The sequence below is a fragment of the Drosophila erecta genome, unplaced genomic scaffold, assembly GCF_003286155.1.
Source record: "Drosophila erecta strain 14021-0224.00,06,07 unplaced genomic scaffold, DereRS2 tig00000092-arrow-pilon, whole genome shotgun sequence".
NCBI lineage: Eukaryota > Metazoa > Arthropoda > Insecta > Diptera > Drosophilidae > Drosophila > Drosophila erecta.
Window position 1 is genome coordinate 4,667,060 of NW_020825207.1, and position 12,785 is coordinate 4,679,844.

The following is a 12,785-nucleotide window of genomic DNA, read 5'->3' on the forward strand; positions in this document are numbered from 1 at the left end:
AATATGATTTGGTAACATAGAAAGTACACTGAGCTTAGTTTATAACAGAGAAAGGCCAATGAAATCAGTAAATTTTTAATTTAACAATTTTCCTTAAAATTCAATACAGAATTCATAATTCCACGCAAAGCCATGATTTCCTTAAGCCGATCTTCCTTTAGCCGAACAGTTTTAAATAACTTACGCGTATTTTCTCGCAGTCCAATGACTCAAGAGAGCGGCGCAGACGCTGGCATCTCTGGCAGATGAAAACGAAAACGAAATTGCACTCGGCTGCAGCGCGAGATTCTTTTGCATAATTTCCTATATGTATGTAGGAGCATTGGGCAGTTAAAAATAAATCGCACCGCTTCACCTGCCTTCGTTTTGTTCTGCCTCGGATATTTATGTTATGTCCAATTTTTGTTTAATTTGCACAAAATACTTGTGCCGGCGGAGACAAACGCACTTGGGCAGAGATCAGAGGAACGGCTATGGCAAATTAATGGGGAGCATCTTAAGTAATGCGAGGAGAAAATGCATTTTGACAGCCAGAAAGGTCGAATATGGCGTTCCGAGGATAAATAAAATCGATATTGATCATCCGATTGGCTGAATTCCAGCCAAAATGGAACTTACAAATTGCTCAAATATACGAATAGATATTTAAGGGTAATATTATTATTCTGCTCCTTTTAATAGAATTTTAATGCAAGAATCTATACTGAAGCTTCTGTTTTTTGGACTCATAAATATTCTATGTGTAAAAACAGACGGGTTAGTTTTATGTGGACTACTCCTACCACTATAATAATATAATATCTAACCTGGTTGATTCACTTTCTCTATAGGGCCCAACTGCTGGCCAGCAGCGCTATTGGTAACTGGACGTGACCATGGCACTGGGTCTGGAAAACAGTTGGCTATTCTATCAAGAAGCCCGGTACTTGGGGGAGAACTTACCACTAGCCGACGCCAAGTACCAACTATCAGGAGATAGTACCAATCCCTTTGCGAATATGGTACCTGATGGTAGACGAAATGGCCGAAGAAACAATTGAATCGTTTAAGTAGAACAATCAGAGAAGAAACAGAGACGGAGCAGCTGGCGTGCCAATCAAACAATGTGGTCATGTAGATAAATGTGGCATTTAATGTCGAGAATTTCATTTAAATTGAACACGAGCCAGATAAATTTAGAGTTGGATGTCACTTCCTTCGTTCCCACGCCGCATCAATGCGCAAAAACATAATTTTGTTAAGACATTACAACAATTTAGTTTATTTTTGCGACTGACTCATTAGTGGCAGTTGATGAAATGCAATTTTAACATAAATTGCAGTTGACTTTCGCTACAGATTGTTTCGCTACCCCCACAATAGTAGATCACTTTGAAAACAGGTCCATTTTACTAGAAAAGAAAATAATTCTGAATGTATTATTTAAGAAGCTACAAATTCAAACATAATAAGTAAATCTTAGATTGTTAGAATATTTATTATTTATAAAATTTTACATTCATTTATTCAAACTTGCATATTAAAATTTTAAAATGAAACGCTTTTCTTAAACCTATCGAGTCATCGATTGTTCCGAGCAAGCTTTATAAAAATCTGTCCATCTCTATAATTGCAACATCCGACTATCAGCTGTTCTTGTTATGGTTTTTGTTGGATTGATTACAAATGCTGGTTAAAAATGACAGAAAAACTTTAAAACTAAAATAACAACTAATAATAATAATTCAACTAGAGATTCAAAGAAAACATTTAAGCTGAAATGTCCAAGTTACCAAAAGCATCACTTAGTTTGAAGCAGGTAAGCGGATTTCACAGCGATTTTGGATTCAAAATATTAAGTTTTCCAAAACGACGAATTCATCAAATTGATAATAACTTGGTGAATTAAATACATCCCAGTTTATGCTGCGCCAGGAAGTACTGAAGCTCTACCGGGAAATATTTCGAACGATTCGTCAGGTGCCCGATAAAAACAGCCAGCTGGAGCTAAAATCCTGGGCACGTCATGACTTCCAGACGAATCGCCATCAAAGTGACGAGGTGGCCATCAAGATGCTCCTTCAGCACGGCAGACGCAGCCTCACAGAACTGAGGACCAGCCTCCAACTGAGTGGGGTGAGCGAGGGCAAATAGCATCAGGCTCGGAGGCCAATCTTAGCTTAATTTGATTTTATTTTTGAGCTCGACAACCGTACGAAAATAAATACGTGTTAAGACTAAGGACTATGACAAAAAGCTATCGAATCTTTGAGGTGCTATAATTCGCTGTTTTCGTGTGTTCGTAAAGGTGAAATAGCAGTCTAGCGTCTTTGAAGGGAGTTGGACTCCCAGGATCCATATGATTTCCATTTCAGTTCTTAAAGCAATGGTCTCAGAAAGCTCAGCCAGGCCACCTTAAGCAGGGCCAGTGCAAAAAGAATAGAGCCCACACTGGTGATTATTAACGAGATGATATCCCTCTTGGCATGCTGATCCACTCTGCCCACCAGGAAGCTGTGTATCACGGTGCTGGTGATGTGGGCGCCATCGAAACCGAAGCAGGGAATGGCATTGATCAGCGCCAATCCTATGCTGAAGACCACGTTGTACTTGAGGAGCAGCAGCCAAGCATCCGGCCAAGCCGCCTTTAAGAAGGTATATCTCGGCACAAAGGCGGATACCTCCACCGTTCGAGTGACGTCCCACGGATGGCCCACATAGATCACCGGCGGTAATTTTTCTCCACGAGAATTCGTTCGCTTGAACGTCATTATGGCAGTGATATTTCGTATTAGCGGTCGCAGGCAGAATCCTTCGTTGCAGACTCCGGTGGAGCAGTGCTCGGTCACTTCTTCCAAAGTGCGGCGCACATTGAGACATACATGCTGCGGCAGCTCCACAGGCACATCTCCATTGGCGTCCTCCACCACCTCGAAGCAACTCACGTTCGGATTCAGTTCATCACAGCACTGTAGCTGGCCATCAATGCTATGATGTGAGATCGCGCTACTTTCATCGTTAAGCTGCACGAAATCCGCACTCACACAGTATCCCGGCTTGAGCTTCAGGGAGTTCTGAAGGCATGTCACCCAACTCTCCTCGCTGTTGACTGGACAGCCGTTTACTTGGGTAATTTGATTGTCCACCTGTAGGCCGCGCTCTCCCCTAAGCGGAGATTTCCTCGTTAGTTCGGTGACCACCACGTGTTGGTTGTAAGCGTACAATGGTGACATGGTGATGCCCACCATTGAGATTAAGAGATAGCACACGCCGGCAAACACAAAATTATGCCAGATTCCGGCGCACAGAACACGTAGCTTGCGGAACCAACGAAGACTGTTTAAGTGGTCGTGGGAGAGCTCCGTGTATGCCAACGGCAAGCAGAAGATGAACTGAAATAGTAATGTTGACCATATTAGTATACGCATCAAGTTGTAAGGTAAGGTTTTCATTTCGGACCTTTATTCCAAACCCGGTGACAGGCACATCCTCCATCACAGCGGCCAGGGCGTGTCCCATCTCGTGTACCACCAGACAGAGCACAAGGGTTGTGATGTAGTATCCGATCTCCTCCAGCGGCAGGTTGACGCCGGGCAACAGAATCTCCAGCTGCACGGGGACTCCAACGGGCGAGGATACAGAAGAAGAGCTGTCTTGTTCGCCACTGCTAAAGATAGTGGCAATGAGCAGGATCAGGCCGATTGGGAGCAGCGAAAAGGTGACTAGGACTCCCACATTGAAGCTGGTGATCATTACTCTTCGGGTGCAGCTGTTACCGGCAGATCCCCAACGGAGGAGGCTCCTGTTAAAGGCACTCGTGTGCCAGTGGAGGCTCATGAAATTGATACTCAGCCCGGTGTTCTTGAGGAAGGCATCGTACGGGTAGTGCATGCAGCTCTAAGGGATTACATTAACTATCTGGAAGTACTCTGGGTGGATATACTACACCTTAAAGAAGCGGTCGAAAAAGTAAAGAATGCCATAAAGCGATGCCAGCACTATGAAGAACACCAAGGGATCCATGGCTGGTGCGGTTTCAAGAGGTCATTGGTTGATTGGTTCTACAATGGTGATGCGGATTCCTCGGTAGGGAAACCTCCGGTTATTGGACGCCACTTGCGGATGCTAGTAGTCCCCTTCCGGACGGGAATCCTTCCCGAAATCGTACTCCTCCTAGTACTAGCAATACAGTATAGTCCAGACCAGAAATTAGCATTAATCACGTCTGTGAATCTTGTGCGCAAATTAACCTGAATAAAAAATCTAAATACTGAAAGCTAATCGCAATCGATTACATCATTTATCGATGGTCGCTTAATTTATCGATAACACAGCATAGCTTATGTGGGCGCGAAAGGCTTGAACATTTTTGAAATATTCAACGTCAATTCAAGAAAACTATTGAAAAACTAGAAGCAAAATAAAACCGATGAATTAAAAGTTATATTTAATAAGCGGATTCTCTACTAATAAATGCAAATTCAAAATACCTCTTGCTCATTGACTTGAAACACATCACACACATGGTAACTCCCAGATGAGCGAACAGGACTTCTCATATAGGAGACTTTTGCCGACGTGCAGGGTGATCGTCTCTATAATGGCCTGCGTATCCTGTGTATCGGGCGTGGCTGCCGGCTACCTCTTTATGACCAGTTTGTCAGGCGTCTCTGAGGCGGTAAAGATTGTGTGGACCACCGGATCGGCCGTCTATGCTTTTTCCTCGCTCCTGTTGATTATTGCAGTTTGGAAGGTAAACTCCTGTTACTTAACTAAAGGAACATTCTTAAGAATCCTTTGAATTTGCAGTTGATTAAATGGCTGGCCTATCCATACATGTGCATGCTGCTCATGGCCATTGCCGTCTACACGATGATCCTACAGTGGTTATTGAAGAACCTACCGGCTGCCGTTTTCTCATCCGTGGCCATCAGCTTTATATTCCTTGGAGTGGCGTTGAACATGACCAAAAGCCTGGATGACCTACGCATACCTCAATAAAGCGATACAAATTGTACTCGTTCAGTATTGGATTTGTATTCCAAATTTTAAGTGTACTTGTCATGTGGCACGTGTAAAGGAAATACAAATTTGAAAAGTAACATAACCTTCTGTGATGCATATTGGAATATTGGAAGTATAAAAAAACCTTGACAAAATAAAAATATTATAACAAAATAGCACAACATTTTCTGTTTTAATTTGGTAATTTATAAGTAGGGTTCTATAACTTATACTCTGTTATTAAAGTTCTATTAAAATATTTATTAGATTGAACGATTACAAATTTAACATTTGTACATTTCTGTTGTGCTACTTGCATTTGCTAAATTTGTGTGTCTTTAATGTGTAAATTCATTCATCAGCTGTTTCCACAAATAATAAAAATAGGTGGCTTTGGGAAGGTGGCATTGTAGGCAACAAGCGGCCAAAAGAGCCTAGCAAAACAAAACGGATGAAAGGCAATGGGAGGGAAGAGAGGACCTCTCTCTCTGGGTTTAGCTTTCTCCAAACAGAAACTCACCTCCACCAAGCTCACCAAAAGTTGGATTTTCCATGGACCTCCAGAGGACATGAGTTTCATCAGTTTAGTCGTGAGCTTGAGCAGCAGCAGAACAGTCGCATCCGCCGAAAAGGGCAGCAAACGAGGAGTCCCCACGGAAAAAGGCTTTTGCAAAGGGTTTTCCCACTCAGAGAAAGTGTTCAACAGCTTCAGGAGAAATCAGGGCGTACTTTTAACAGATTTAACTCACTGAAAGGATCCAATCCGTCACGCGAGATTGAGTAAACTGAGAACAAAGGACTTCAGCTGGATTCTCGCCCCATATCGATTTGTTCCAAAAACTGCATATTCGCCAGCGAGTGAGTGAGAGAGTGCGCTTGTGCTGAATACGAAAACGGAAGGGGCGACAAGGAAGCGGAAGCGGAAACAGCTGCTGCATAAACAAGAGTGACAGTGGAAACTGTGTGTCCCATCAACGCATCATGACGCCAGAGCAGCAAGGATACTGCCCCTAGGAAAACCCATACAAGTTCCTCAAGGAAGCCCTCAAGAAAAAGCGAACGCATATCGCAATCAATTCGGAGGACGAACCATCAAGACGAACCCGCAAAGGATTCAGTGCCAAAGGAGCCGTTCCGGCAGAAGTCGCAGCAGCAGCAGCAGGAGCAGGAGAGTATCCAAATTGGGCCAACCGGTGAAGGCCCGCGAACGTCAGCTCTTCAGGACTTTAAGGACCCAAAGCAGAGGCAACCCAATGCATTTGGGTGCACAACAACAACGCCCCAAGCAACAACAACAACAGCGCGAGCAACAAGAGAAACATCAAAGGCGTTTCACGTTCAGTAAAGGACGGCAATGTCGTCCCTACAGCGTGACTGGCATTTACAGGTGAGTACAGGTAGTACTACCCAGCATCCCCTTGTCCTGACTTCGGGAAGGTCAGGAACCATCCCCCTGATTCCTCCTCGCTGCGTTTCCTGGAGTGGGCCAATGGCAATCATATTGAGGTAGCTGGAGTTTGGGTTCCTTTGGTGAGCATGCGCACTGGGCACAAGTGTGCTTTACGAGCACGTAAACATTGCCATCGACACGAGAATGGGTCAACGTCACAAGTTGCATTAATCTTAGTCTTAGTCGGGGTCGCAAGGGGACAAGGAAGTAAACAATGCATGCCCCTGACTGCTGATGCAATGCAATTTGGAGGGATTACATTAGGCCATCCTAACAAGCAAGACCAAAAATCCGAACCGAAATTCATGCTATTGTCCTTTCATGACCCCTATCATATCGCATAGTTGTGCTAATTATGTCTAGTAATAAAGGAATTAAATATAACGAATGTATTCTGCTGAATTATTTCTAAAGATTTTGGATGATATTTCCATGACTTCTGTACATTCAATATACAAATTTGTAAAGGACTAGCTAATTTTGAAAAGTAGTACAATCACGTATTTATACCCTTTCATGTTTATACAAAGTAAACCTTAATATTTGAGTACGTGTTTACTCACATAAGAAGATGCCGCATCATTAGATCTAAGCATCAATGTCCTGCTGATTGGGTGAACTAATTGGCCTAGGCCTGAGCAACCGCATAGCTATTATTACAGGGGACTATCAATTACTGGTGGCTCAACAAGTTGTGCGTCAAGTGCCCCCCACTAGATTCCCTCCCCGACCCCATTCCACCCCGACAAGCCGACTTGAGGCCACCCCTTTCACCTTGACCGCTTATCGTTCAGGCCCACACACGAGCGCCAACTCACTTGGCCCCGGGGAAGGTTCTTCCGTTTCATTAGGCGCTGGCAAAGGCCTTGAATTGCTGGGAAATTGAAAACAAGCAGCGATTGCAGAGCTGCCTCAGCGAAAGCTTCCTGACAGCCTAAGCCGGATTCCAGCTGACAGCCGAGGGTAGTCTGGGCGTCCAGGATATCGTATACCATGCCAGGCTGACTTGGGCCTTTGACATTCGACAAGGTCACCGCTCTGGGATGCTGTGACTCATGCTCTTGAGGGGAGTTGCCAAATGCCAAGAGTTGGCCAACGCTCATTAGTCCTGTCGGATGTGTGACTGCATATTGCACTCTTCCAAGGATATTGATACTGCTTGGCTTATTTCTGCCATCAATATGGCTGTCAGTCATAAGCAGCATTTTCACGAAACTCGACACATGTCATGTCAGGTGGACTGGTAAAAGAAGAGAGGTGAAAATTCCATATAATATACATGCCTATCAAATTATATTAAATATATAAATGGGTTATTTATAATATTTACGCTAATCATTACAGTCCAATTGAATTATTTGTTGAACTCCTCAAGAATAGTTAGAAAGAATACTTCAGTAGAAGTAAATAAAAAGGTTAACTAAGGAAAGAGCACTTCAACGGTTATACTGCAAATAGGATTAACCAGCGATGGGCACCAATCCTTCTTTCTAATGGGCACACGCGTCGCATACTTCATATTTGATGCCTAAATGTGTATCATATTACGTATACGTACGTCATTGCAAATACCAGGAAATAGGTGTGAGCGGGCTAGCTAAGTGCGAGAAAGGAAGCTATTAGGAAATGAGTTATGAAAAACTGTTGGTTATTACGATAAGGTTCCGATAGCGCATTGATATTTCATGGCGCAGGTTATGTAAACTAATTAGCAAAAAGTTGCTCAAGATGGCCACAAATATAAACTATATAACTACAAACTTATAAGCTCAATACTACCTAAGATCAGCTTACCGATTTTCGCTTTTGACTACTTTCCAATTGTGTCCTTTCTCGAGGGCTTGGCAAAGTTTGGCGTCTTTCCATTCAACCTTATCAGCACGGGTATTTCCTGGCATTAGCCTTCGATTCGAACATTGCATCGGCCTTGGATTGGAGCAAATACCCACTCCTCCTTTGAGGACAATCGAACCCCCCATCAATTTCCGGCAACAAAGACAGAACCTAAAAAAGCTTAAAGGCAACCGCATGGCAGACCAGCCCCACCCCGCTCTTGACCCTGAGTCGTCGGAAAATGGCAGTTTCGTGGGAGGAAGTGGGTGGAAGTGGGTGGCAGTGGCAGCGGATCCCGCAGACAAATGGAAAATTCCCAGACGTCATGCCAGCCCGCAAGGCACAGCATGCACCTGCAGCCTGGCATCGATTTAACAAGTCCATATAACAGCATGGGCGACAAAGAAAATCCACTCGGTCCGCGGGTAATTACATACCCCAAAGGAGCGGGAATTGGGCAAAAACTGGATGTTAACTCAATTAAACAAAACGTATTGCATACATTAGGGCGCTGCAGCGATGTCGTCTATGAGTCGGCGGATCGCGTGCGCTCCTCGCATTTCGTTTAGCAATGCAAATTGGACTAAGTTGTGGCTTCCTTGACCCGCCTCCAGTCGATTTGTCAACAAACCCGGATTTCTGACGAGTTAACCCATTTTTCAATGGGTAACGCATTCTACGGAGGCGGTATTTCTGATGCACGCCAATTTGCGACATTAACTGTTGATGTTAAGTGCTTGATAAATACTTTCGCAATTAAATAGGCCCATTTGCTGGGATTGCTTTCTTCTTTATATTGTTATTTCATTGTTATTTAGAAAAAACCTCCAACGAGTTCAATCAATATCTTAAAAATACTTTCATACCTTGGTAGTTTAAGATTAAATTCAGAATTAGAAGAGTCTTGAAATATTCCACTGTAAATTTGAATTGTTTCACGTTAAAAAAATATTACCTATATTTGTCGCAGGGTTCCCGGGGATCGGTTTACTGCGCGAGTGAACCGGACCCAACTGGTGGAGTCCAGTACGAGTCGGGAGGGCGCCTTCTCCACACGAATACGGCTGAGGGCTCCGGCGGAGGGGCGGGCGTGGACGGGTCCGGTGGCGGAGTTGGTCTCGAATGCGGCTCCCTGTTCTCGGTGGTATCAGCGCCGCCGGCTCCACTGCCCGACATCGTTGTGCCCACCGAGCTGGATGGCAAGCGCATGGAGTCCGCCGCCTTTCGATCCGGATGCTGTTCACCCAACGCCTCGCCCATGCGACGACCCGCCACCCTCAGCCTGGACACGCAATGCTGCCCGAGGACCCTGCACGCCAGCCTGCTGGAGCATCAGATCTCCGAGCTGGAAGAGGACGACAACGAGAACCTGCTGACCGTGTCCAGCATCACGGCGCGTCCGTTGATTGCCAAATCGCACGAACTTCGCAGCAGCCGCAAGTCAGGTTCGGGTTCCGGATCGGGTTTGAATACGGCCCGGAGCAGGTGCGTCCGCCGGGCCAAGGAGCGCGAGCGGGATCGCGTGACCGTCGCTAGGCGGAGCAAGCCGGTGGTCAAGGATCGGGACTCCTCCACGACCACAACGGAGAGTGGTGGTCCAAATGTTGAGCCACCGGACGGCGGTTACGGTTGGTTCATCGTCTTCGGGGCCTTCTCCGTGCAATTCTGGGTGGCCGGGCTGGTCAAGTCGTACGGCGTGCTGTATGTGGAGATTATGGAGACCTTTCCCAGCTCTACGGCCACTGTGGCCTCCTGGATTCCAGCGATCCTGTCTGCACTCTGTTTGGTCCTGGCGCCCCTGTCGAGTGCTCTTTGTCAGCGATTCTCCTGTCGAACGGTGGTCTTTGTGGGCGGCATCTTCTGCGCAATGGGCATGATACTGAGCTACTTTGCCACCAGTCTGCTGCACCTCCTTCTAACTTTTGGCGTACTCACAGGTGCATAATGTATAATCACTATAAATCTATCCTTATCACATTAGTATTGGTAAAAATGATGGTGATATTAAACTTTTTCTTCACCTTCAGGTATAGGTGGTGGCCTCTCGACTACTCCGGGCATAGTGATAGTGTCGCAATACTTTGATAAGCACCGTGCATTGGCCAATGGAATCTGCGTATCGGGCACTGCCGCCGGCAGCTTCATCCTACCCGTGCTGATAAAGCACCTGGCCGAGAACTGTGGCTTCCACGGCACCATTCTGATCTTGGGCGGCTGCATGCTTCACGTGTGCGTCTCTGCCACCCTTTATCGCCCAATCAGCGCATACACGGATCAGGAGTCGGGACAGGGACAGGAGGAGACGGCAAAGCCCCTCAACGAGGACATCAATCCGAGCACCACGGGCATCCTGACCACATCCACATACCTAGACACCTGCGAAGTGGGTGCGGGCCATGAGCTGAGCGACAAGTTTATCGAGCATCTGTTCCTGGAGGAGTCCAAGAACCACCTAAACTACTATGCCAGTAAGCAGCCAGGTGGGTAGATATTTCTTTAATGAAAATTACAAATAATAAATACCATTTGGGTCCTTAGCCCAGGACAAGTCAGCGCAGGAGAGCGACGACGAGGTGAAGGATATTATCGGCGAGACCACATTCATCAAGCCCATGAAGAAGGTGCGCAGTTCCGGATTGCTGCACTCCGTCGAAGATCTCAGCACGGATTCCACTTGGGTATATCGCAAACACTCCGGTACGGACTCCAATCGAGGAAGTCGTCGTCGGCGCAATGTCTTTGCCAACGACGAGGTGATATCCAAGATCCAAGCGCACTTGGAGAAGCCTCTTTCGCCGCCGAGTGTGGTCAGTCGCGGACTCAGCAAGAGCATGGAGATACCCACTCCGGTGAGCAACCTCAGTGATCTCAAGCAGCAGCCGGTGGAGCAGGCGGAGCTCGGCATTCTCGACTCCCAGCTGGTGGAGTCCATCATCGAAGGCGAATGTCACCTTGCTGCCGATGAGGATGACGACGACGACGAAGAGCAGGGACCACGCACTTGCTGCGAGCGCATCGAGATGTACCTGGACATCAGTCTTCTGCAGGACCCGAGCTTTATCCTGATGTGCCTCTCCGTCACCTTGATGTCCGTCGGCTGTCCCTATATGCTGTACTACCTGCCCGCCCACGTTATTTCAATAGGTATACTCATTGAAGCTTTCAAGACTGTGTTTAAATTAATCTTAAATTTCGTTCACCTTTAGGTTACAATAAGAGTGAGGCGGGATATCTGGTGGCCATCAGCGCGGTCCTGGATTTGATTGGGCGCCTTGGACTCGGCTGGCTGTGCGACCTGCAGCTATTCGATCGCAAGAAGACCTACACCTTGTGGTGAGTAACAGTAAATATATCTTTTTAATTTTTCGATTCAGACTAAGGGGTTTTTCCTATATCAACAGCATTTTGGGCGCCGGATGTGCCGTGCTCACGATTCCCTTCGCCAAGACCCTGGTTTTAGTGGGTCTTTCGGCCGCTGTCTACGGACTGTGCCTGGGTAGCTGGTATGTCCTTATGCCGGTGCTCCTTGCGGACGTCTTTGGAACGGACAGGATCAGTTCGAGCTACGGGCTGGTGAGGATGTTCCAGAGCATCGGGGCCATTTCGGTGCCGCCTCTGGCAGGACTGATGCGGGATCTTTCTGGGGACTACGAGATATGCTTCTACTGCATGGGATCCTGCATGGTGCTCGGGACCACTCCGCTGATCGTGTGGTCCATCCTGGAGGCACGCAACCACCGGTTGTTTGTTCAGCGTGAGGAGGAGGACTGCGAGGAGGCCTAGGAATGTTTCGGATTCGTTGGTTGCCCCACATGTTAATAGAGTTTTAGTAGCGATCAAATACTAGTTGAGTTCCTGAGTTTCAGAGTTCGAATGCCTCACCGATATTGCTGATTCTACCAGTTACTATTAATACTATCCGTACGTTCTCATCCGTATCTAATCAAATCCAATCCATGCCCCCCACTCGCACCCAATCGCTTGTTATCCTTCCGTTGAGCAACAGCAAAAGGATGTGTGAGATGATATTCAGACGAAGAAACCAAACAAACAACCAACCAACAACTGAGCACCAAATGTTGCGCAAAAAGAACTGAGTTTAAAAGACATGAACTACAAATACCCGTATATAACTTTATAATATGATAACTACGATCAATGCCCGACTAGATGGTTATATAGGCCGACTATAGTTGTAGGTTCGCACATCCATATCGGAACGGACTAACTTTGTGCAGGAAATATCAAGTGGCTTTAGACAGAAAGGAGGCTTGAATTGAGAACATCACATTGCATTACCCTAGAATTAAAATAGTTGTTGTGAGACATTTACCCATAAAGACAATTACCGAATAAACACAAAAGCAAAAGGTTAACCGAGTTTTGTGGACTACAAGGGAAAAACATCGTTTGGTGCTAATATTTTGTTAAAATTTCCGGGAAAATGTTTTAAATATTTAAAAAAAAACAGGCGGAAAACAGGTATTTAACTTTAAATTGGTAAAAAGAACGGATTCTT

At 45.9% G+C, this 12,785-nt stretch overlaps 4 protein-coding genes across 4 annotated transcripts; 3 read left to right on the forward strand and 1 right to left on the reverse strand.

The window, feature by feature from the left end:
• The first annotated feature begins 1,595 nt into the window (after positions 1-1,595).
• LOC6546959 (LYR motif-containing protein 2) lies at positions 1,596-2,220 on the forward strand. The gene is made up of 2 exons (XM_001975992.3): positions 1,596-1,798; positions 1,900-2,220. Exons 1-2 carry the CDS (start codon positions 1,760-1,762, stop codon positions 2,131-2,133), a joined length of 273 nt encoding a protein of 90 aa, XP_001976028.1. The 5' UTR covers positions 1,596-1,759; the 3' UTR covers positions 2,134-2,220.
• LOC6546958 (membrane-bound transcription factor site-2 protease) lies at positions 2,157-4,271 on the reverse strand. Its single transcript, XM_001975991.3, has 3 exons — positions 3,928-4,271; positions 3,439-3,876; positions 2,157-3,371 (listed from the first exon to the last, which is right to left on the reverse strand). The coding sequence occupies exons 1-3, from the start codon at positions 4,000-4,002 to the stop codon at positions 2,358-2,360; spliced, it is 1,527 nt and encodes a 508-aa protein (XP_001976027.1). The 5' UTR covers positions 4,003-4,271; the 3' UTR covers positions 2,157-2,357.
• A 185-nt stretch (positions 4,272-4,456) lies between these two features.
• Positions 4,457-5,082, forward strand: LOC6546957. Its single transcript, XM_001975990.3, has 2 exons — positions 4,457-4,732; positions 4,789-5,082. Exons 1-2 carry the CDS (start codon positions 4,517-4,519, stop codon positions 4,978-4,980), a joined length of 408 nt encoding a protein of 135 aa, XP_001976026.2. The 5' UTR covers positions 4,457-4,516; the 3' UTR covers positions 4,981-5,082.
• Positions 5,083-5,567: 485 nt separating this feature from the next.
• LOC6546956 lies at positions 5,568-12,642 on the forward strand. The gene is made up of 6 exons (XM_001975989.3): positions 5,568-6,370; positions 9,237-10,203; positions 10,294-10,746; positions 10,805-11,410; positions 11,473-11,599; positions 11,668-12,642. Exons 1-6 carry the CDS (start codon positions 6,338-6,340, stop codon positions 12,047-12,049), a joined length of 2,568 nt encoding a protein of 855 aa, XP_001976025.1. The 5' UTR covers positions 5,568-6,337; the 3' UTR covers positions 12,050-12,642.
• The last annotated feature ends 143 nt before the right edge of the window (positions 12,643-12,785 follow it).

Excerpts from the sequence above, each read along its gene's own strand:
- LOC6546959 (XM_001975992.3), top strand. The coding sequence starts at position 1,760 with ATGTCCAAGTTACCAAAAGCATCACTTAGTTTGAAGCAG. Across the intron at positions 1,799-1,899 it reads CATCACTTAGTTTGAAGCAG|TTTATGCTGCGCCAGGAAGT; the intron begins GTAAGCGGATTT and ends AATACATCCCAG.
- LOC6546958 (XM_001975991.3), bottom strand. The coding sequence starts at position 4,002 with ATGGATCCCTTGGTGTTCTTCATAGTGCTGGCATCGCTTTATGGCATT. Across the intron at positions 3,877-3,927 it reads TTTTCGACCGCTTCTTTAAG|AGCTGCATGCACTACCCGTA; the intron begins GTGTAGTATATC and ends GTAATCCCTTAG. Across the intron at positions 3,372-3,438 it reads TCACCGGGTTTGGAATAAAG|TTCATCTTCTGCTTGCCGTT; the intron begins GTCCGAAATGAA and ends TTACTATTTCAG.
- LOC6546957 (XM_001975990.3), top strand. The coding sequence starts at position 4,517 with ATGAGCGAACAGGACTTCTCATATAGGAGACTTTTGCCGACGTGCAGG. Across the intron at positions 4,733-4,788 it reads TGATTATTGCAGTTTGGAAG|TTGATTAAATGGCTGGCCTA; the intron begins GTAAACTCCTGT and ends TTGAATTTGCAG.
- LOC6546956 (XM_001975989.3), top strand. The coding sequence starts at position 6,338 with ATGTCGTCCCTACAGCGTGACTGGCATTTACAG. Across the intron at positions 11,411-11,472 it reads CGCCCACGTTATTTCAATAG|GTTACAATAAGAGTGAGGCG; the intron begins GTATACTCATTG and ends GTTCACCTTTAG. Across the intron at positions 11,600-11,667 it reads AAGAAGACCTACACCTTGTG|CATTTTGGGCGCCGGATGTG; the intron begins GTGAGTAACAGT and ends CTATATCAACAG.